General features: G+C 43.0%; 1 protein-coding gene across 1 annotated transcript in view; it reads right to left on the reverse strand.

Moving 5' to 3' along the window:
• The window catches only part of LOC308671033 (gamma-aminobutyric acid receptor subunit alpha-2), a gene marked incomplete at its 3' end in the record, with an annotated part of 263575 nt that overhangs the window by 66812 nt on the left and 172459 nt on the right, over positions 1-24304 (reverse strand). The window contains exons 4-5 of the mRNA XM_081332970.1: positions 14862-14929; positions 742-962 (exon numbers count right to left, since the gene is read on the reverse strand). Of these exons, the coding sequence (XP_081189096.1) occupies positions 742-962; positions 14862-14929 (289 nt within the window). The remainder of the gene's footprint in view (positions 1-741; positions 963-14861; positions 14930-24304) is intronic.

The raw sequence follows: 24304 nt of genomic DNA on the forward strand, positions 1-24304 counted from the left end.
GCTTTGTTTTACTAAGTGTATCACATGGGTTTGATTGCTGGAAGGTTGCTTAAATAGGGAAGCTGGCTAACGGCTCCCAGCTCCTCAGACAACCTATCTCCAGTGTCGCCATTGGCTGCTTCTAGGGCAGCAATAGGTTGCTTTAAACCTATTGGCTGCCACCTAGAGACCAGGGTATAAATAGCTGCATTCACAGCCCTGTTCCCCAGTTTGGTTCCTGCAAGCAAATAAAGAATGTTTCCAACTGAACTCACTTGCCTCATCTCTTTGCCCAAGCAAAGAACCCAGTACACAACAACATGGATACAGAATTCATAGTCCAGGCAAATATTTCATAGTGAGAGGAAACTAGTAGGTAATTTAATTTCTGCCATTTCAACCAAAGCAAGCAAATAATTACATGATTTAAAAAATTGAGATAAATATGTCACAGGATCATGACATAAACTATAATTCAAAGAGGTGAACATACCTAATGCTCATTCCTCATCCTGTTTTCTACTTAACAGCAACCCTTTGAGGTGAGTTGGGTGACAGAGAATGACTGACCTAGTCAGCCAGCCAATTTTCATGCTTAAGGCAGGACTAGAATTCACAGTCTCCTGGTTTCTATCTTGGTGCTTTAATCACTAGACCAAATTAGTTCATATGACAATATACAGTATAATTTTACTGTACATGACATACACAAGATAATAAGGAAATACCAACAGAAAAGGAAATGAAAAGAAAAGCACATACCTCATAGTATATAAAAGAGTACCATCATCCTGGATTCGTAGTAGCTTGTTTGGCATAGTCATATTGTGAGCTACTGACTTCTTTCCATTGTGAAAGAATGTATCTGGAGTCCAAATTTTGCTGGCCATTAAATTATTCAGTCGGAGAATGTTCATGGGACCCTTGAATTTTAGCCTTTCATCTTTCCATTTTTGGCGGAAGAAAACATCTATTGTGTACTCCTGTAGTGGAAAAAATGTTTCAATATGACAGTCAACTAAATACAGCAAGGTGGGTAGAAAATCCTTGCTAAGCAATTTTTTTAAAAAATAAAATAAAATCCACCAATAAATAAATAATTCAGGAGTTTCTTGATCATATTTGAAATTTATATGGGGGACTATAGTATTTTGAAAAGATTCTGCCCTATACCCTGATGAACCTGTACTGGAAAGCATCCTATTAGGGTAGAAGCTATCACAATAGCGTTTTATCATGTTTTGGGTAAATAACCTGCAAGTGCCATTATGATGATATTTGAGGTAGATTTCCAGGACCATAGTATGTCTCTATTAAAACCCAGAGATCAGATTCCCTCCACCCCTTTTACTTGGAGTCAGGGTTTTCTCCATCCTTTTCTATTATCACTACTGCTGAGATCTCCCTGATTAGAACTTTGTCTGCTAAGTACTTCCTTCTGTCCATACTAGATGACCATACTTTTTTCTCTGTAGTGGAAGACACAGAAATGAAATTATAAATTAAAATCCTATAAAACAGATTTCCAAAGCAAACAGATTTATTTTTCAAAGAGGGATTATAGAGATTTTCTTAGTGGTATTTATATATCAGAATCTAGATTACCGGTACTTATGGATTAGTTACTCCAACACTCAAGTATTTATTCAACATTTATATGAAGCTACCTCTTTTTCTACAGTTATTCAAGTTTTCTTTCCATTTTTTTCTTTCCACCTAAAACAAGTGATGAGTTTTTTCTGCTGTAGTTCTCCCAAGACATGCTGCTTGTCAAATGGAGTAAGCACTGACTGCACATACTCGCAATAATCAACTACCTCCCTATTATTATGATTCTTGACAGATCCATTTGTATGTCCATATAAGTTGTCTTAATACTCTCCCCAACCTCTTGACATCAGTTGACCCTGGCAAACACTAGCAATAGGAGCTCTTAAATGATTTTTCATCAGCTTTGAAATTGCTCAGAGAATACAGTACTCTAAGCATGATCTGTTTTCAGGACTTTATGAATATAAGAACAGTGGCACACATTAAAAATGAAATTCTGATGCCCACTCTCAAAAGAATACACACACACACACACACACACACACGCACACACAGCCATTGGGTATCCATACAGTCCATTTTGAATACATAGCGGAAAAAAGAATCTTAAGTGTTAACAAGGTTGATACTACTGTGTTTCCCTGAAAATAAGATTCATCCTGAACATAAGCCCTAGCAGGATGATGCATGGCCTGTCACACCGATGCCAACGCTTGCAATCCACCACACGGCCTCCTGCCATGAGTGGCAGCACTGGCGCAATGAGCCACGCAGCCTCCTGCCATGAGCGATGGCACCAGCACAATGTGCTATGTGCCATATGGCTGCAAATGGTCACAGAAGATCTCAGGCAGCAGCACAACAGGTGTTGGGGCATGGGAGGCCTGGCTGAGGCAGTCCTAAGGTAAGCAGGTTAAGCAGTGCTTTTTTTGTAAAAGAAAAAGGTGCTGGAACTCACATATGTCATACAACCCACTTGGCCTTCCCTACAAGGTTTCATCCAAAAAAGGTACCGGAACTCTGTTCTGGGCATTCTATGACAAAAAAATAGCCCTGGGGTTAAGACATCCCCCCAAAATCAGACCTGGTGCCTCTTTTGGAGGCAAAAAAAATATAATAGTTGTTCTGCTTCAGATACTATGAAGCCTCCTCCCAGAAAGAAAACCAGTCATGGAGAGGATCTGTGCAGATTCTGATCAAGCAGCGGTTATAGGCCATGTCCTGGACAGAGGGAAGTGAACTCAGATTTTACAACTGTGGGAAAGCTCATTGAAATCACTGGTGACTCAATTTAATGACACCTATACCCCAGGTTTGCATATGTTGAAAATGTATTAGTGTTTATTACAAAGCTTTTTTGTTTTTGTTTTTTTAAATCCACCTTCTGCAGAGCTATTCTATAAATCCTTTACCACAGCAAAAGTCATATATTATAGTGTTGCACTTCATATAACTTACTGCAGAAAATGCAGTGTAGTAGTGCTGCATTCCATACACCCCTTATGGCAGCAAATGATGCAAGCAACATTTGGGCACTTAAAAATTGCTATGAAGATGCCCAGAGTCTCTTTGGCAAGAGGCACATCCATAAAAATAGAACTAAGATTAAATATAAATAACAGGTACAACAACTAGTTTTAGAATTGACAATGAAGATATTGAAATGATAGCTCACTTCTGCCTTTTAAGATCAATCATCAACAGTAAAACAAACAACCAAGAAACATGTCACAAACTAGCACTTGATAGAGCAGCCATGAAGTCCTTGGAAAATGTCCTCAGATGCCATGCTACATCTGTATTTAAAAAGATCAAAATAGTACAAGCAATGATATTCCCTGTGACTATGGAAGCAAAATTTTAATTTTGAAGAAGCAGGGTAGGAACAGTATTGATCTTTCAATTTTGATCTTGGAAAAGACTCTTGAGGTAAACATCCAGGAAAATAAACAAATAGTGAAACAAGTCAATTCAGAGTATTCATTCAAGGCATAAATGATCTGGTTCAAATTATTGTATTTCAGACACATTATGTGACAATTTGGCTCTCTAGAAAATGCTTTAATCCTGAGAAAAATGAAAGGAAAGAGAAGGGGATGACAAGCAACAACACAGACTCTCATGGTATTAGAAGACCTGAAAGACCAGGGACAGATTGTCACTAAGAGTTGACACCAATTTGATGGCATGTACAGGTAGTCTTCAACTTACACTACAATTAGGACCAGAATCTCAGGTGTTGAGCAAAGTGGTTGTTAAACAAGATGTGTTCTGACTGCTTTGCTAAACAATCAACTTGTAGTACTCTGAGTTGTAGCTATTAAGCAATCTCCTGGTTCATTAAGTGGACAGATTGAAAGAGCTGCCCCCCCAAAGGATTTAAGCTCTGCACAGAATTTAATCCCATTGGCAGGCAACCCTTTTACTCTTAAAAAGAGAGCACAAGGTCTGTCTGATGGAGGAATTCGACACTGCATGGAGCTGACATCTGCCAGCAGGTAGTTCTTTCAACCAGCCCCAGAAATGAGAGAGAATCCCCTTTGCAAGCAGCAGCAGCTTGCAACCTTCCCTGCCAGTAGAGTATTGCAAATAGCAATCATATGATTGTGGGTGCTTGTCAACCCGTTATAGGTGCAAACAGGTTCCCAAGCATGCAGGTCACAATAATGTGACCATGGAGTGGTGGTGCAACATTTTCCAATAGCCAGAAATACTTTACAGGCCCCTTACTGAGGCCATTGTAATTTCAGACAGTTGTTAAACAAATGGTCTTAAATTGAGGACTACCTGTAATCTCTCAATCTATCTGTTTCTTTGGTGGAGCTCTTTTTAGCCATGGTTGAGTAAAATAAGAATAAAAGAATAAATAAATACTGTGGAGCATCTAATTAGTTCGGCCGCCTTTATGTTAGCTTCCCCATTATGTAAGTCTCCAAAAAGATTAAGATCAAATTTAAATTTTGTTGGGCAGATTTAAATATGCTGTCTTTGAAATCTAGGAAAAGGATATCAAGGATATTTCTAAAGAAAGTAGAGCTTGCTTTTGCATGTCTATGTTGAGTATGTTATTTATTTACTCTTAAATACTGCCAAATATACAGTAATCTAAGAGTAAGATGTTGCATTTTCTAACTGAAGTTCCTCTTTTAAAAATGTATTTTCTATTGTCTATTATCGCTGTGTAAAATTTAGAACAACTACATTCTTACATCAGCCCTGCAACTGTCACACAGTAAAAGGTGATATAATATCTTTGTATTCTATGTTTTTTAATTTTTTATTGTTGTGAGCCACCCTGAGTCCTTAGGGAGAAGGGCGGCATATAAATTTTAATAATAATAATAATAATAATAATAATAATAATAATAATAATAATAATAATAATAATAATAATAATAATAATAATAATAATATACCCTTATTCAATTTTCCCAGGTCTTGATTTTTGTTTTTCTGGAAATTTCTCTTTTTAATCTGGAGCCAAAGGAAGATGTTTATAGCCCTACACCCAGATTCTTCTGTCTTTGTTTTAAACAGTACAAATCATTTATCTATCTAGCAGGAAGACAGGCCTGGATAATGTTCCTCTATTGGTGAAAATGTAGGTGATATCCTGTCAAACTATATGTTTTCCCCCTCAGTTTTATTTTATGTTAAGTATAAATTTCTTTATTGGAAAATGAAGAAATAAATAAGAATGAGCAGAGTTTTTAGATAATTGTCTCTTGTGAAAAATGGAGAGAAGGCAGAGAAAATCATGATACATCACTTTTTAAACCGTAGCTGTTTCTTGATTACCAAAAAAAAATATGAAAACAACCGAATTTAATACCTGTCATGTGTAATAAAATTCAATGTCATAATCAGCTGCTAATGATGAAATTTATCTTAAAAGGTAAAGGTAAAGGTTTCCCCGCACATGCGTGCTAGTCGTTTCCGACTCTAGGGGCCGGTGCTCATCTCCGTTTCAAAGCCGAAGAGCCAGCGCTTGTCCGAGGACGTCTCCGTGGTCATGTGGCCGGCATGACTAGACGCCAAAGGCGCACAGAACGCTGTTACCTTCCCACCGTAGTGGTCCCTATTTTTCTACTTGCATTTTTACGTGCTTTTGAACTGCTAGGTTGGCAGAAGCTGGGATGAGTAACAGGCGCTCAACTCTGTTACGCAGCACTCGGGATTCGACCCGCCAAACTGCTGACCTTCCGATCGACAAGCTCAGCGTCCTAACCCACTGAGCCACCACGTCCCTTTTAAATTTATCTTGGATATAGTCAAATGGCTTCATAAGTAACATTCATACAGATTTAGCATCACTAAATATTTTCTTTTCAATAGTATATTTGTTCCCTTTAACTGTTAAGTGCTAGTGCATTCATATCAGTCCAGGTCATTCTCATTCATGATTTTAATACCCCAATTGCCCCTAAAAAAGCATATGCTGATTTTAATAAGGCATTTAATAAGCCACCTATAGTGGATATGTAAAGTTTACCATAGGTAGGAATATGAAAAAGACAAACAATTCAAGCAAATCCCAGTCTTTTCCTCCAGAGAACAGAAAGCATTATAATTTACTTAATACATATATTATGTTATTGACTGGACACTAGAGCCGTGATGTGCTGTTGCAGCACATGATAGCATGAAACATATTTTTTAAAAGTCTAAATTGGCAGGGAGGGAGTGCACTTGGCAGTGTTGGAGATATACTTTGCTTAGGTGTAAATAAGAACATAAGACATATAGTAATGGATAACAGAATTCTATTTAGCATTGGCCAAAATGATAGTCCTCTAGGGAGCCCTTACAGAAATGAAATTCTGTGCCTCAAAAGAACAGCCACATTCAGTCTGTTTGTAAGAAATTGGTTATGTAGAAGTGATGGACTGACATGATTTCAATATCTTTTTATGGTATAAAAAGGACCTTTATTTGGATAATTAGGAATAGATATTTGTAGATATGTACAGGAAATTATAAGAACCCATAATTTAGAAACAAAAGAGGTGGGCCTTCATATCACAAGCAAATCAAAAATTGATCTAAATAATCTTTTCATTTCCTATTTACCTGGGGAAAAAATGTAAAGTAGAATGACAAACTACTGTTTGATTATTTTGTTTCCTTTAAATATTTTAATAAAAGGAAATTTTTATTTCTTTTTCAAAATAAAAACAATTATGATACTGTTGATGTTTGTGGACACAGGGTTATATTTTTCCCATGTTTGATTTACTTACATACTTGTTAATATTTTACAACCAAGAAAGGTCCTGTTATAGAAATAAAAGCAATGGATGAAGGCTCTTATAATGGATTATTAACACATGTGAGCTACTGACTTCTTTCCATTGTGAAAGAATGTATCTGGAGTCCAAATTTTGCTGGCCATTAAATTATTCAGTCGGAGAATGTTCATGGGACCCTTGAATTTTAGCCTTTCATCTTTCCATTTTTGGCGGAAGAAAACATCTATTGTGTACTCCTGTAGTGGAAAAAATGTTTCAATATGACAGTCAACTAAATACAGCAAGGTGGGTAGAAAATCCTTGCTAAGCAATTTTTTTAAAAAATAAAATAAAATCCACCAATAAATAAATAATTCAGGAGTTTCTTGATCATATTTGAAATTTATATGGGGACTATAGTATTTTGAAAAGATTCTGCCCTATACCCTGATGAACCTGTACTGGAAAGCATCCTATTAGGGTAGAAGCTATCACAATAGCGTTTTATCATGTTTTGGGTAAATAACCTGCAGGTGCCATTATGATGATATTTGAGGTAGATTTCCAGGACCATAGTATGTCTCTATTAAAACCCAGAGATCAGATTCCCTCCACCCCTTTTACTTGGAGTCAGGGTTTTCTCCATCCTTTTCTATTATCACTACTGCTGAGATCTCCCTGATTAGAACTTTGTCTGCTAAGTACTTCCTTCTGTCCATACTAGATGACCATACTTTTTTCTCTGTAGTGGAAGACACAGAAATGAAATTATAAATTAAAATCCTATAAAACAGATTTCCAAAGCAAACAGATTTATTTTTCAAAGAGGGATTATAGAGATTTTCTTAGTGGTTAATATTTTACAACCAAGAAAGGTCCTGTTATAGAAATAAAAGCAATGGATGAAGGCTCTTATAATGGATTATTAACACATGCCATATTTATTTTGATCAACATTGATTATTTAAGATTCTTACTTTGCCTTTAGAATTTAGAATAGAATAGAGCTGGAAGGGACCAAGCAGGAGAACATATAGCAGTGATGGCGAACCTTTTAGAGACTGAGTGCCCAAACTGCAACCCAAACCCCACTTATTTATCATTGGGTGCCAGGTGGGCATGGCACTGGGTGGGTGTGGCACTGGGTGGGCGTGGCTGCAGTGATCATGATAGACTGGTGGGTGTGGCCAGGGTGGGTGTGGCCATCTCGATGTTACTTGTGGAGAGGGTTGTCTGTGGGGTTCAGGCATGGTTGGGGGAGATCCAGGGGGTCTCTGGCAGGTGGGACAGTGAGCAGGAGGCTCGTCCTGTGGGGCGAGGTGAGGCGAGGCAGGGGACAGGGCAGGGATGCCATTTCAATTCAGCATTTCTTGCAGACATCTCATAACCCAAACTAGGTAACATCAGCAGTTCCAGAAGAGAATGGGGTTTGTGCAGTGGAGGAGGAGAAAAGAAGAGGAGGAGGAGGGCAGTTGTGGGTTCCTTGGTCCTCTCTGAGCTTTGTGGCTATCTTGTACATGTCTCATGATCCAAACTAGGTAACATCATTAGTTCACTTATCCGACTTTGGGTCCTGAAACCCCCCCACACACACACACAAAGGGCCCTTCATTTTAACCCTGAGCCAGAAATGTTCTCCTTGATTGGCATTCTGGACTGTCTTAGGGCAGAAGAACCTGCCTGGCAGGACTTCATTCCTCTTTCCCATGGGGCACATCCCAATGCTCCCATCCTTCCTCTACCATTTCCTGGACCCTAAAGGCCAATGAAGTTTCTCTCAACCACCAGCACCAGCACCCCTGGTTTCTCTGAGCTGCTCCACCATCTCCAGCTTTACCTACCCCTCGGGGCTTCACCTGGATGCAGCACCACCACCACAGTTCATGGATCAGGATGCTCCTCCAGAGGCCAACTGCATCCTCCCTGTTGGGGGCTCCCCCGACCTTTCATTGCCTCAGCTCCATGCAACCCCTCACAACCCTGAAATAACCTTCCAGGAGCAAATTGTCCTCCTTTTTTCTTCCTCACTCCGGCCGCCCCTCACAAATACCTTGCCCTTTGCCCTCTCCCCTCAGCCCCATAACTAGCACCCCACTCCAACAGCCCCACTCAAACTGCTGGTGGAGCTGGGTCCCTCGGTGATGGTAGGGGTGATGTTGAGGGCAGGCGGCACCAGTTTCCTGGAGAGAAAAGAGATTTTGTATAGCTTCACCTGGTGTGCCAGTTGAGATACTGCTTAGATCAGGTCATGCATTTGTCCTTTCAGAAAAGAATTAATGTAATTGGCTGTACAAATTACCCAAATCTGATAATTACATGCGAGATAGTATGTACTGACATTTTGCTAGGCATAGTCAGAAAATATTCATTATCTTCCTCAGCAATATTCTGTAACATCAAGTAGAAAACCTATTTTAATGATACTGACTTACATGTATGGCATCATAGCTTAGTATTGTATAGTTTTCTTACACGTAATTCCAAGTGAATATTTTATTAAAACTATATGTCTTGTGAAACATGTTAAACATTACCATTGCTATTGGAAAGACGAAGTGGAAGAAGATGAAAAGAAAAGAAAAGAAAAGAAAAGAAAAGAAAAGAGAAGAAAAGAGAAGAAAAGAAATGAAAAGAAAAGAAAAGAAAAGAAAGAAAAGAAAAGAAAAGAAAAGAAAAGAAAAGAAAAGGAAAGGAAAGGAAAGGAAAGGAAAGGAAAGGAAAGGAAAGGAAAGAAAAGGAAAGGAAAGAAAAGAAAAGAATAATCAGAGCTGGAGTCGGAAGGAAGAAGAAAGTGGTTTCCATTTTTCCCCACATTTTTGTGTGTGAAAAAGAGAAACAGGAAGTTGGTTAGAATATAGAGTAGATTAAAATTTATATATAGTATAGGTAGTCCACAACTTGCAACCATTTGTTTAATGACTGTTTGAAATTACATTGAAAAAAGTAACTTATGACCGATCCTTACAGTTATGACTGTGACAGCATCCCCAGGGTCGCATGATCAAAATTCAGGAACTTGGCGACCAGTATTATTTATGATGGTTGCAGCATCCAGGGGTTGTGTAATCACTATTTGTGAGCTTCCCAGCCAGCTTCTGACAAAGTAAAGTCAATGGGGGAAGATGGATTCACTTAACGACTGCAAGATTTACTTAACAACTACAGTGATACATTTAACAATCATGGCAGTAAAGGTCAAATATTTCCAGATTTCTCATTTGCCCCATAGAAAGCTCTTTTGAGTTCAATGGAACTTAAATCTGGGTAAGAATACATCTTACTGCAGCTGTCAGAAGAAATAATTCAATATTAAACCTTCTCATGCAAATTTTAAGTTTAGTAGCTAGCTGAGTAGAATACAAGTAGAAGAGTCAAACAACAAAGTAGTAAATATAGAGTCTGCTTATGAAGGGAATAGGAGAGTTCTAAAGGTAATTAAAAACCAAATACAGGCAACTAAAGTGTAATGGGAATGCAGTTGGTTGAATACCAGCTGACCTTTTCCTCTCCTCAGCAGGAGAATTGATGGAAATGTGTAGAACAAGAGTCAATTGTAGAAAAAAATATTTTCTAAGACACCAAGAGTGTATTCTTCTTCACAAGCAGATTGATCTTGGAGTTGTCCTAATAGAATTTGATTACAACCATTATCAACAGGTAGAGTTTCCATTGATGGAATGCCTGATACAACTTGATGATGATGACAAATTAAAATAATGGACAAATCAATGACAATCTGTAATCTAAGGTGCAGAAGAGATACAGACTTTATGTACTGTTATGAAGCTACTGATGTAACTTAGATAGTTTTGAAGAATGAAGGACCCACCAAACTGTATGTTGTCTCAATGCTTCAGCTTCACACAAGCTCTTTGGAAGCAGAGAGCTTTTAGAAACCACCCAGACATAGAATCTTTGGTTGAAACAATAAATATCAGAGAGAAAGGTACACAGAAATGCTTTCAATAAAACTGTATGTAATGAGGAGAGATTTCTTGATATAGGGCAAGATGATATCCCTATCAAAGCAGTAAAATTTGGTGTTATAATTAGAGTGTGACCTAAAAACAGGGGAAGAAAACAACTCAACTTATAAACCATATGGTCAAATAGTTTCAAAATGATGCAGAGTGGCTTTTATTAGAGAGGAAAGCTTATATACAAGTGCTTGAAGTTTTCAGAGTAATGAAAATGACAGAAAGACATTTGTCCAATGGTATAGATTGTTCCCACAAAGAATAGAATAATCTAGGTGGAAGCTATGTTGGGAAATACATGTCCTAGAGCAGGAATGCTAAATATGCAAATCAGGCTTGTCTCTAAGCTATGGGAAAAGTGAGAGAAAGAAGGCTTGAATTTAAACTAAGATAAGATATGAAGGAGTGATGATTTCACACTTTTAAGGGGAAGCAATTGTTATGATGCCTTAGTTGCATAATAAGGAGATTTTACAAGATCTGCCTTGTTGAATGTTTTAGAGCAGAGGTCCTCAAACTTTTTAAACAGGGGGCCAGTTCATTGTCCCTCAGACTGTTGGGGGGGCAGACTATAGTTTGAAAAAATAATGATTATAGAACAAAGTAAAATCAAATATAAAATGAAAAAATGAAACAAGAAAAATGAATTGGTTAATTATTGAATGAGTTTTTGTGAAGAAAATATACAATATTTCCAGTGAATCCACACATTTTGTTTGGGGATGCAACTGCTGGTTTTTCCGCAAATAGTTTTTGAGTTGTGGGAGGATGGCAGAAGTTTCCATCCCTCACTTGTTTAATGATTATGTCCAATTTTACTTCAAATGCTTTCACATGTGAATGTATATCACAGATGAGCTTCCCCTTTCCTTGAAGTTGCACATTGAAACTGTTGAGTAGCTCTGTTACATCTGTCAGAAAGGCAAGGTGCCATTTCCATTCAATATTTCTTGCAGATGTCTCATGACCCAAACTAGGTAACATCAGCAATGCCAGAAGAGAGGGTGTTTGTGGAATGGAGGAGGAGAAGAGGAGAAGGAGGGTGGCTGTGAAGTCCTTGGTGCTTTCTGAGCTTGGTGGCTTTCTTGCAGACATCTTGTGACCCAAACTAGGTAACATCATCAGTTCACTTATTATCCAACTTTGGGTCCTGAAACATCTGCAAGAAAACCACCATCCTCAGAGACCAACTCCCCAAGAGCCCTTCATTTTAACCCTGAGCCAGAAATATTCTCCTTGATTGGCATTCCAGACCTTTCATCGCCTCAACTCCACACAACCCCTCACAACCCTGAAATAACCTTCCAGGAGCAAATTCTCCTTTTTTTCTCACTCACCCCAGCTTCCCCTCACAAATACCTCACCCTTTGCCCGCTCCCCTCAGATCCATAACTGATGCCCCACTCCAGCAGCCCCACTCAAGCCCACTCACTCGGAGCTGTTGCCCTCGCCGCTGCTGGTGGGACTGGGTCCCTCGGCGATGGTGGGGGTGATTTTGAGGGCCAGCACTACCAGTTTCCTCTTGGCTGGCATGGTGGTTGTGGTGGCAGCAGTGGCAGAGGCTGGGGCTAACATTCTATAGTGCCTAGTGAGGGACCCGCCTCAGAAGAAGCAACAGCAGTGGTGTTGTCATCGCCTGGCTCAGCTGCCCTAAGCGAGGCCGAGGCTGCAAGTGAGACCTAAACCTCTCAGCCTGGCCCTGAGGTAAAAACACGAAGAGGCGAGATGAGGAGACGAAAGGGGCATGGCTGAAGCACAAATGTGCACTTGGGTGCGCGTGAGAGAAACTGGGAAAAACACATCTCCTCCCACCAACTCACCATTGGTGCCATTGGCTGCCATCCACCCACCCTCTCCTCGCGATTGGACGGCTTGTCCAGGAGGTTAAGGCAGGCCAGATAAAAAGACAGGGTGGGCCACATGCAGCCCATGGGCCATAGTTTGAGGACCCCTGTTTAGAGGTTTCAAGGCAGCTAATCTTCTCACAATTCTCTCAGAAATCAAGCCACTGAAATGTCATAATATAGCCTGGTTCAGAAGTACACAACAGTTGTCTAACAGACAAAATAATACTGTACTTTAGCATGGAGAATCAAGATGACAAGTACCTTACTGATTTATGTTTTGTTTTTGGTGTCTTCAAATCAGTGTTGACTCCTGGTGATTGCCTGTACACATTCCTACAGTTTTCTTGGCAAGATTTCAGAAGTAGTTTGCCATTACCTCCTTTTTAGAGTTGAGATTGTAAGAATGGCCCAAAGTCTGCCAATTGGCTTCATGTTTAAGGCAGAACTAGAACTCAGGGTTTCTAGCCTGATGCTTTAACCACTATACCTAATTGGCTCTCTCATCATACATTTAGGGGAAAAAGCCCTTAGTATTGTGGAGAGGCCAAACATCTACCATTAAGCAAAGGGAAAAGTGATAGTAGGGAATTACAGATGCATGGAAGTATATGTCCTAGAAATCTACAAGTGCCAGCTGCTTTCCATTCTGCAAGGAGGGAAAGATGGAAGCAAATCAGTATCATCCTGAAACAAAAGTTTTTTCAAAAACAATTTCAGATGGCAAAGGTTTATCATAGATCCTTCTTAAGAATGATAATAGTCACAAAAGAAAACAGGAAAGCTGTCCCACGTCAATAGTTTATTTCTGTGGGGGAAAAAAAACACATGTCATGTACTTTCTGGAGGGATCCGAGAAGTAACAGGGTGGCTTAGTGTGGCATTTGTCCAGAATTCAATGTGATAACACATTTGTTAAATTGTGGAAATTCACATAATTGGAAACCTCAATATATCTTGAGTGCAGATGAGTACCATGAAAAACTGGATCAACCACTGATTCCAATACATCAAACATACATCCTAGTATAATAAGACAGCATGGATCTTATTGAAATAGCAAAAAAAATACACATTAGGAACAGAATGAGCAAGTATGACCAATTATGATTTTGGAAATCTTGAGATAGGATGAGCCCTTGGTTTTAACTACTTTGCTGTACAAAAGGGTAGGCCAGAGGAGTAAAAACTAAGGGGAAACTATCTTGAATATTTCCTTTTGAGATTGCCTCCTGTGCTTGAAGAGGAACCAGTGAGGACTGGGAAATATGAACTGGAAAGTCTATCAATAGTAGAACTGGCAGTAGCAGAGTTGGGAAAAGTTATGTAGAGAAAGTTCATGCTGCTGGAATAGGAATCAAAGATGAACTAAACTTTCATCTCTCTTTTTATTTTGTCCTTGTGTGAAAATTGTTTAGAGCTCTTAGAAGCCTTTGAATCCTTAGTGGATGATTTCCTCAGTGCAAAAAATAATATAGCAAAGACTTGGGAGAGAGAATTTGAGTAATCTGTTAAAGAGATGAGAGAACTGCCATGGTAGGAGATATAGGCAAGGGCAAGAATGCTATGATCATTACAGAATCTGTTGCCTTAAAATTTTCTGCTGGAAAATAGCTTGTAAAATACAATGGTTGAAACATTGTCAGTATATAAGAGTATGGGGGCAGCTGCTAAGAATTCATATTACCAGTTTCTTCTCCTTACTTCACATGTGGGTGAGAACTCTCACCATTCCTTCCCAAAAAGAATCCACTGAATGGCTAAATCTAATTGGAAGAGATTGTAAGAATTCATGATAAAAACATTAACACTGGGATGATTAAAAGGGGGGGGGGCTCATTGGAAGACATGCTAGTTAGATTGAGGCCAGGGATCCTTCCAAATAATCCTATCGGTTTTAGAAAGTTTCAAGTGGATCTCAGTATGTGGGCCTGATCTATGTATTAAATCAAAGAAACCACAAAAGACAATTGGCCAAAAGACAAATGTTTGAAAGAAATATCTACAAGTGTTCTAGAACACACACACACACACACACACACACACACACACAGAGGCAAACATATATGTTCTAGAAACATTATATATATATATATATATATATATATATATATATATATATATATATATATATATATATATATATATATATATATATATATATATATATATATATATATATATATATATATATATATATATATATATATATATATATATATATATATATATATATATATATATATATATCTATCAGAGGTTATTTCAGTTGCCATACTCACCATGTCAGTATCTGAAACTGGTCCAAAACTGGTCACATAGATGTTTGTAAAAACTTCAGTTGTACTATCTGGAATAAACAAAGAAAAGAAGGTAAAATTAAGAGACTATATGTTTTCTCCTTGGGTGGCTACTAATTTATATACATATATGGCCCATGGGGCCACCCTGGAGACAGCAAGGGACCAGCCCCTGCCACCCGACCCCACCCAGCCCAGAGGCCCCCCTGGCACATGCACAGGAGGCGGTGAGTGTGTGGGGGCCAACGGTATCCAGCAGCAAAGCCTCTGCAGCCCACTGCAACCACCAGGCTGGTCCTCCAAGCAGCAGGTGTTGCAGCGGCACTGGCAGCAGGAGAAGTTGGGGAGGGAGGCATGTGATGCAGACTGGCAGATGTGTTTACTCCATCCCATCTGTTTTTGCTTGCGGTTGGAGAGCAAGTTGCTGCTGGTCATCTCCTCAGCCCCCTCATGGGTCTTTCCCTTAGGCCACGCATAGATGACGTTCATCAGCCCTGCTGCAAGCCACTGCCACCACCAAGACCACCAGCAACTTGCTGCAGGTCCATTTTCCAAGCAGGGAAAGCCTAGGCCCAGCCAGAATCATGTGCCTCCCCCCGACAACACGACTGGGCTTGGGCGGCTATGGCACCAATGGGGATCCAGCTTTCCCTGCTTGGGGTGGCTTGTATTTTGCCTGCTGGGCTGGGTGTGCTCTACCACCTCCATTCGGGCTTCCTAGCTAGCTGCTTTGCCTCCTTCATGCTGGGTGCCCCTGCAGCTCCAGGTAGTGGCAGCCTAATAAACCTGCGCAAGCTGTGTGCTTCACATGCAGGCCAAAGGTAAGATTATGAGGGGGCTGAGATGACCAGCAGTGACCTGCTCTCCAACTGCAAGCAAAAGCAGACAGAATGCAGTAGGTGCGTCTGGCAGTCCACATCACATGCCTCATCATCCCCAATTCTGTCTGCTACTGGTGCTGTTGCAGTGCCTGCTGCTTGAAAGGCTGACCCAGTGGGTGGCAGTGGACTGGGAAGCCCCAGAGTGCACCAGCTGAGGAGCCAACAAGCTGGGGGTGCTGATGGACACCATCAGCCCTCATGTGTTTGCTGCCCTCTGTGTGCAGGGGCTGATTGTGTCTGGCAGCAGCCACCCCACCCCCGGCCTCACCCCGCCTCACCCCATGATGACATCCTGCCCTTCTCCCTGCCTTGCCTTATCCCATGGGACGAGCCTCTCACCCACCGTCCCACCTGCCAGAGACCCCTGGATCCCCCACAACCCAACCAGGCCCCCACAGGTGCCCCCCACATGAGTGATGTTGAGGTGGCAACACCCACCCAGTTGGCCATGCCCTCACCAGGGCAACCACAATGCTAATGTGACCCACAATGAAATTGAGCCCTCTGCCTTAAGAGAACAAAAATATTTTATAAAGATCAGAAAATTTTATACAATAGTTTTGGATATCTAACTTCTGAGTTTTCAGAGAATTACTATACATTTGTTATCTGAAGTAATGAAAATTAAACAGTTACAGTACTTTTGGAGTCAAGTACAAAAGATTGAAAAGAGACAAAAGATTATAGGAAGATAAAATGGAAACAGGGAGACCAGGAAACAAAGTCCGTCCTTCAGAAATAAAATTCTTATCATTTTTTGTTTTATATGTTCTGGTTAACATAAGTATCTTTTTCATAGATATATTACCAAATGGTCCACTGTGTATTTCCCACATCATAGACACCAAAAGAAATGGTCAAGCCTGAGATTTCCGGTTTGACATCATAGTGACACGGACTCAGGAATCTGGTTTCCGTGCCTGATTTTGCTCTTCAGGGGGCCCTAAAAGGGCCTAATATTGCCCCAGAGAGGCGATGAAGAAGGAGGGGTGCCTCGTCGATCACGGAGAGATGGTGGTCAATCCGTTTGATCCGAGTAAGGCCCTCCAAAACCAGCAGGGGAAAGAAGCACTAATTAGCAGATCGTAAACAGCATGTTTAGAACTGGGTGAGGATATTGATCCTTTATTTACTATTTTACAACTGGATTTCCTGGAAAAGGCTCCCAAGAAGCTAAAAACCTCCAAATGTGAGAAGGAAGGGCATTGCAGCCCCACCCTTCCAGAGGAATGGAAATGGCATTTAAATTTTTTTAGGCAAGTGGAAGTAATATAAAACTATTGTCAGAACCCATTCCTATTTCATTTCTATCTATCCCCTCTGACCCAAAATCAAACCTCACCTTTCCCTGGGTTCTGCCATACTCCCAAGGGGGAGGGGGGATGTGCCCATGGGTTTATTGCCTCTGCTTCATCTATCCATTACAATGTAACCTTTTGCTTTCAATTATTGCCTGTTTCCTCTATCCACTACAATGTAACATTTTGCTTCCCTGCGTTCTATCTCTCTCTGAACTTTATCTTCCTAAACTGTCAGCTAGAACAAGGGAGGGAATAAGGAATGTAATCTACATGCCTGGTTTATTTCTATGCTCTCAGAGGAAGGTGTGAAGAGCCACCAACCATCACCATGTGAACTGGAGACGGGCCGGTGTTATCTCCCCTTTTTCCCATAATGGACCTAACACCTGGAGATTGGCCGTCCCACACTGGCTGTATGGACTATGTGCTTTAGCTAAGAAGCAGGCGAGACAGCAAGTTAACAGTTAACTTCTTTTATTCTGAACCAGGCAAAGAACAAGAGAACAAGACATCTATTTATACTTGACAGCTGCCGACGGGTTGACCAACCAGGGGTGAGTTTGTTCCCGCGCCGTTGTTTCCGCCAATCGGGGCCGTCCGGTTTTGACAGCTCGGAGCTGTCAGCGGTAGCACGTGTTGAGCTGTCACTTGCTGGCGCTTGCGCAGTTTCGTCCGGCAGCTTTTGACAGCTGTCAAAAGCTGCCGCGCTTTTACCTCAGCTTTGTTAACTTCTGTTTAACTTAATGTGTGCATAACAATAATAATAAGTAAATACACAACACCCCTTACCCCTCCCTCTGATTGTGTTGATTTTTCCCCAACTGTTTCTTTTTCGGGTTTCCCCATTCGAAGTCCTTTAGGTAGGTAGGAGGTCTTTTTATTCTTTCGGAGCGCCGGGGGGGTCGTCTCGGTTGGTTGCTCTCTTTCTTCAGGGGCTTCTAGGGTTGGCTCCGGGGGCAGGGGGTCTGGCTCCGCAGGTTCCGCGTCACTTGGAGCGGGGTGTTGGAATGGTATATTCCGATCGGGGGAATTTTGGCGTGCGGGGCTTCGTGGCGGTGCTTCTGTTAGCAATTCGTCGTTACCCCTTTCCCCAATGTTTTGAGGACTGCGCCGCCGAAGTTGGTCTATGTGTCTGCGGATATGTGAATCTTGTCCAATGTCTATGATGTATGACAGGGGGCCTGTTTGTTCGATGACCACCCCTGGTGTCCATTTGTTGCCCCCCCTGTAATTCCTTGCCCAGACGGCTTGTCCTGTGTTAAGAGTTCTATGTTGGAGGGGTGGTTCTGGGTCTGGAGGGGATCTGTCTGGGTGTAGACGGTCTAATTTGGTAGTTAATCTTTTGCCCCAACGAAGCTCTGCTGGGGACTTCCCCGTGGTTGTGCATGGTGTGGTATGTTGTGATAAGAGAAATTGTGCCAGTCTTCGGTGCCAGTTGCCGGAGATTATTTTCCGCAGTGCCTCCTTGGTTGATTTCACCATCACCTCTGCCAAACCGTTCGCCGATGGGTGAAAGGGAGCCGTGGTGGTGTGCCTAATAGAGTTCGCCGTGGTGAAACTCTGGAATCCGTAGGAGGTAAATTGGGGCCCGTTATTGGAAACTATAACATCAGGGAGCCCATGTGTTGCGAATAATCCCCTTAAAACTTGAATTGTGGCTGATGAAGTTGTGCTAGCTACTGGCGCTACCTCTAGCCATTTCGAATAGCTGTCTACTACAATTAAGAATGATTGTCCTTGGAATGGACCTGCGTAATCTATGTGAATATGAGACCAGGGTGTCTTTGTGGTTTCCCATCTATGTATGGGAGCCTGCGGCTGGGCGGCTCTAATCAGTTGGCATGAATAGCAGCTGGCTACGTGTGTCTCAATCTGTTTGTCTAATCCTGGCCACCAGACATAGCTTCTGGCCAGAGCCTTCATCTTGACGGTACCAGGGTGCCCTTCGTAGAGGCTCTCTAACACCCGGAGTCTGTGTTTGTTGGGTATGATTACCCTGCTGCCCCAAAGTAAACATCCTTGATGGGTGGATAATTCCCTTTGTTTTAAAATATAAGGTTTGAAGTCTGGGTCTGGGGGTGTGCATTGCCAGCCAGTCGTGACATAACCTAAGACTCTGCCTAAAATCTTGTCTGCAGCGGTCGCTGCAGAGATATCTTTAACGGATAATGTGCATTCAGGCAATTCAGAGATAGCCAGTATCCTTCCAGCTGGTGCTGGGTCTGGGTCGACTATTGGTTGGGGTAGTCTGCTTAGGCCATCAGCATGGCCCATAGCTTTCCCTGGCCTGTATTCAAGCTTGTATGAATAGGCTGACAGGAAGGTGGACCATCTCAGGATGCGGGGGGATAATATCTGTGGTGTTAGCTTGTTTACTGTAAAAAGTCCTAACAGGGGTTTATGGTCTGTAAAGATGGTAAAGGGTCAGCCGTACAGATAATCATGAAATTTTTTTACGCTAGCTACTATAGCCAAAGCCTCTTTGTCGATCTGAGCGTAATTGCGCTCAGGTTTTGACAGCGTTCTGGAATAGAAAGCTACAGGGGTCTGTATTCCTTCTTTAGTTAAATGGCTTAGGACCGCTCCGATGCCGTAGGGGGAGGCATCGCAAGCTAGACATAAGGGCAGCTGTTCATTAAACAGGGCTACTGTTGTGTTGCTGGAGAGTAAGTTTTTTAATAGATTAAAACTTTTGTCATGCTCAGAGGACCAAGTCCAGGGTTTGCCTTTGTCTAATAGCCTATGTAAGGGTTCAGCAATGGAGGCTTTATGAGGCAGGAAGGTGTGATAAAAGTTAACTAGCCCCAGGAAGGCTTGAAGTTCTTGTTTATTTTTAGGGGTTGGTGCTGTTTTAATAGCTTTAATTTTTGTGTCAGTGGGGTGAATTCCCTTAGCGTCTATTTTAAAACCTAAGAACTCTGTTGAGGGCACCCCGATGGAGCATTTGTCTCTTTTTAATTTGAGACCAGCCTTCCTGAACCTTAGGAGCACCTTAGTTAATTTGTCAGCTAGGTCTTTTTCTGATTCCCCTGCAATTAGGACGTCGTCAAAATATGGGCAGACCCCGGGAATCCCTTTAAGTGTTTTCTCCATAATTTCCTGGAAGATTCCCGGGGCTGCAGAGATGCCAAATTGAAGGCGGTTAATTTTGAATGCTCCCTTGTGGGTGACAATTGTTTGAGCCAAAGCGGTGTCAGGGGTGACAGGCAGCTGTAAATACGCCTGCGCCAAATCTAACTTGGCAAATATGGCGCCTGACTTAATGGCCGCGAGGATGTCTTTGACAGCCGGGACCGGGTAGGCATGTGCATTCAATGCGAGGTTGAGGGTCGCCTTATAGTCGGCACATAATCTTATTTGGCCGTTTGGCTTAACTGGGGTCACTATGGGTGTCTCCCACTCTGCCCCTTCTACCTGTTCGAGGACCCCTAAGTTTGTTAATCTGTCAAGCTCCGCTTCTATTTTTTCCCTCAAGGCGAAGGGAACTCTTCTTGCCTTGCTTCTGACAGGCATTACATTCGGGTTTAGTTTAAGGGATACAGGCGGTCCCGTGTACTTCCCAAGCGAGCTGTCAAAGACGTCCGCGAATTGAAGGCAGACGGATTCCAAGTTTGACAGCTGAATGGCGTTGACACCTGTCAACGCGATCCCTAGTGCCTCAAACCAGTCTAATCCTAGCAGGCTGATTCTGTTTTCTTGGGTCACAAGAATAGGGAGGGATCCTTTAAATTTCTTGAACTCTACGGGGACGGAAGCTTTTCCCCGGAGTTTAATGGGCGTTTTCTGGAAGTCAGCTAGGCGGAGTTTGGTGGGTCGAAGGGCGGGCTGTTTCCTACTTCTGTTACAAATGTCCCTGTACGTCTGCCATGAGATGAGTGAGACGGAGGACCCAGAGTCCACTTCCATCTCACAGGGAATTCCTTGAATCCGAACGTCCACTTTGACTTTGGGCTTAAGCGTACTGTGGACTGTATATTTCTCCGCCCTCCCCCTTACATTAAGCACTAAGGTTTCGGGACTGTGCCTGGCTCTGGGTGTGTGTAGGGTCATACCTTCGGCTGTCACTTCCAGATCATGCAGGTTTTCTCGGCTCTGGCTGCGGCACACGGCTTTGAGGTGACCGGTTTTCCCGCACCCGTGGCATTTGGCACTGCGGAACCGGCACGTCGCTCTTGGGTGGTTCCCGCTGCAGCTTGCACACTTTGCTCTGTTTGGCGGGAAGTTAGCGCCCCTGATTGTTGGCAGGCCCCCCCCTGTAGTTGCGTTGCAGCCTGAGTTTTTCGAACCGCCGCTGTACCGCATCTATGTCTGTGGGGCCGTCGTCCTCTTCGGGACCGCTGAACCCGCCGTCCTCCTGGTGCACGGACCCCCTGGGTCCGCTGTCAGGTGCACGCCGGTTGTCTCCGTGGCAGTCCTCGTATGCGATGACTTCTCTCGCCACATCGGTCATCGTCATTTCGGGCTTGGCGATCAGCTTCTTCCTCAGCCGTTCGTCTTTGAGCCCTATGACGATCTGGTCCCGGATTCGGTCTTCTAAATCCGGGAACCGGCACCGACGTGCGGCGTGTCTAACCCGGGTTATGAAATCGTTTGCTGGCTCGTCAGGTAGCTGAAGTTTCCGTGCGAAGTTCACTCTCCAGTAGAGTTCTGACTTGATGGGCATGAAGTATTTGCTCAGCCCCTCGGTAAGGTCGGCGTAAGAGATAGTGGCGATCGGCTCCGGGGTGAAGATCCCCACAGCGGCATCGTATACGGCGGGGCCGCTGAGCCAAAGGAGGGCGGCTGCCTTGGCCCGGTCGTCCGTAATCTTCTTGACTACCAGGTATCCTTCTACCTGGCCCAGATGCGATTCCCAACCTTCTGGGTGGCGGGTATCGAATTCTCTAATGTGGCCGTGGTTCGTCATGCTGTCTGTGATTGTGGGTGCCGCTGCTTGCGTTGAAGGGAAGTTCGGCTTCCCAGTGACTTCAGCAAGTGACCAGCTCGGCTAAGGGAAAAAATCTCTTCTCCCCTTAGGTAGTGACTTCAGCTTAGGCAAGCGGGCATCCCACCCTCGTCGCCAGTGCTTTAGCTAAGAAGCAGGCGAGACAGCAAGTTAACAGTTAACTTCTTTTATTCTGAACCAGGCAAAGAACAAGAGAACAAGACATCTATTTATACTTGACAGCTGCCGACGGGTTGACCAACCAGGGGTGAGTTCGTTCCCGCGCCGTTGTTTCCGCCAATCGGGGCCGTCCGGTTTTGACAGCTCGGAGCTGTCAGCGGTAGCGCGTGTTGAGCTGTCACTTGCTGGCGCTTGCGCAGTTTCGTCCGGCAGCTTTTGACAGCTGTCAAAAGCTGCCGCGCTTTTACCTCAGCTTTGTTAACTTCTGTTTAACTTAATGTGTGCATAACAATAATAATAAGTAAATACACAACACTATGGGATGGGGTCTTGCTTGGGGATACCTTAACCTATCATTCTGCATGGGAAATCTCAGATCCTGTCTATTATGCCTGCTATCAACTACTGTTAATAAAAGTTCCTGTTGGAAGAAATTATTTCCAAGAGTTCTGCTTTCTTAAGATGTTGGATTGAAGTGGGTCCTGACATTAGACAGGATCTGCAGTAATAGTCAACCTGGAAGAAAGACCCCTACTGGGGGACTTTGCAAAATCCACAATGTTGGACAATGGAGCAGGGAAGGAAGAACCCACCACAAAGGGAGAGCCCTCCCTTCGGCCGGGACCCTGCCAGCTGTCGGGATCCGAGATGTCCTACTCCTCAGAAGAAGTGGTGGAAATGCGCAGCCACAAACCTCGGTGGTCGATGGGCGTTAGGAAGAAAGATGAGTGGGAGAAGAGGTAGAGAAAAGTAACCCTGAGATAAGCCAGCCACCAACCTGGATGGAAGCAAGAAATGGAGAGATCCCTTCACCTTAGCGAAGAGGAAGGAGATCATGCAGAGCACACAAATTGATCTAAGAAAAAGCTATTGACCTGATGAAAAGAACCATTGGCTCTCTCAAGAATGAGAAACCTGAACCCTGCGGCCTCACCATTACCTTGGGCTGCAGCCAGAGAGAAACTAAGGGAGAATCAGAAGATGAAGTCCCAGGGACATCCACCCAAACCACTGAGACAGCAGCTACTGCTTTGGTAGTCCCCACTCCCCGTTGACCCGCAGCTGCTGATTGAGATGGGAGACATTGCCGGTGACAATGAAGGCACTTATCCATCCAAAGATTCCCACTGCTGGACATTAAATTTGGGGGAGAATCGTGACTCTTTGGGTTCTTCCTAACCCAAGTCCTCAGCTACATGGCAGAATAAGGACAAGACATCCCCAACAACAAAGCCTGTATCCATATCATGCAATCTGCTCTGGATAGGGTGGCCGCAGACTGGATGGTGGACCTGCATGATTCCAATGCCTCAAAGCTCCACAACTTCAACCACTTCATGTTCTCACTGAGAAGGTAATTTGAGGATCCCCTGGCTGACTGAAAAGTCCATGAGAAGATCAAAACATTGAAGCAAGGCAGATGTCTGGTAGCCAAATAGATGCAAGAATTTCGGGCCATCACCAGCAAACTGAACTGGCCAGAAGACATCCTCCTTAGCCACTTCAAGGATGACCTAAACTATGACCTGTACAATGCTTGCCTATCCTGAGGGGACCAATGCAGACTAGACGAATGGTGTGTCCCGGCAGATGAAGCAGAGATCGACCTACTGAAGAGGCACTGCCGAGGAAAACTGTGGGGCCACTCACCGCCAAACCATTGCACAAACCAGCAAAACCACCAGCCATGGCCAAGAAGCCAACAGTCTGTTTCAAATGTGGGAGAGAGGAGCATCGTGCCGTAGAGTGCCTCTCAAAAGCCCCTCAACACAACCCAGATCGATCACTGGCAAAAAACCAACAGGGAAGTCCCCAGCCAAGCCACAAGAACTTGCCATAAAGGCAACAGAGGCTATAGAGTCCCCACCCTCTGCCAAGTGTGGACAGGGAACTCTGGCCTACACCACAAGGGCGATGGATTCCTCGGACGGCAACTCAGACGCCGAACCCCTTGTAAGTGAATCCATCATGCCCATCCTCAAAAACAGTGACTATATTAGCCCCCTGCATGCCTGAAGCTGTCAAAGTGAAAGCCCTAATAAACTCTGGCTGACCTGCCGCCTCATTAGCCCATTGCTAGTGGGGAACTTGGGCATCCTGGTGAGGAGGCTGAAATAGCTGATCTCATTTGGCCAGTTA

The sequence above is a fragment of the Vipera berus genome, assembly GCF_964194415.1.
Source record: "Vipera berus genome assembly, chromosome: 7".
Lineage (NCBI taxonomy): Eukaryota > Metazoa > Chordata > Lepidosauria > Squamata > Viperidae > Vipera > Vipera berus.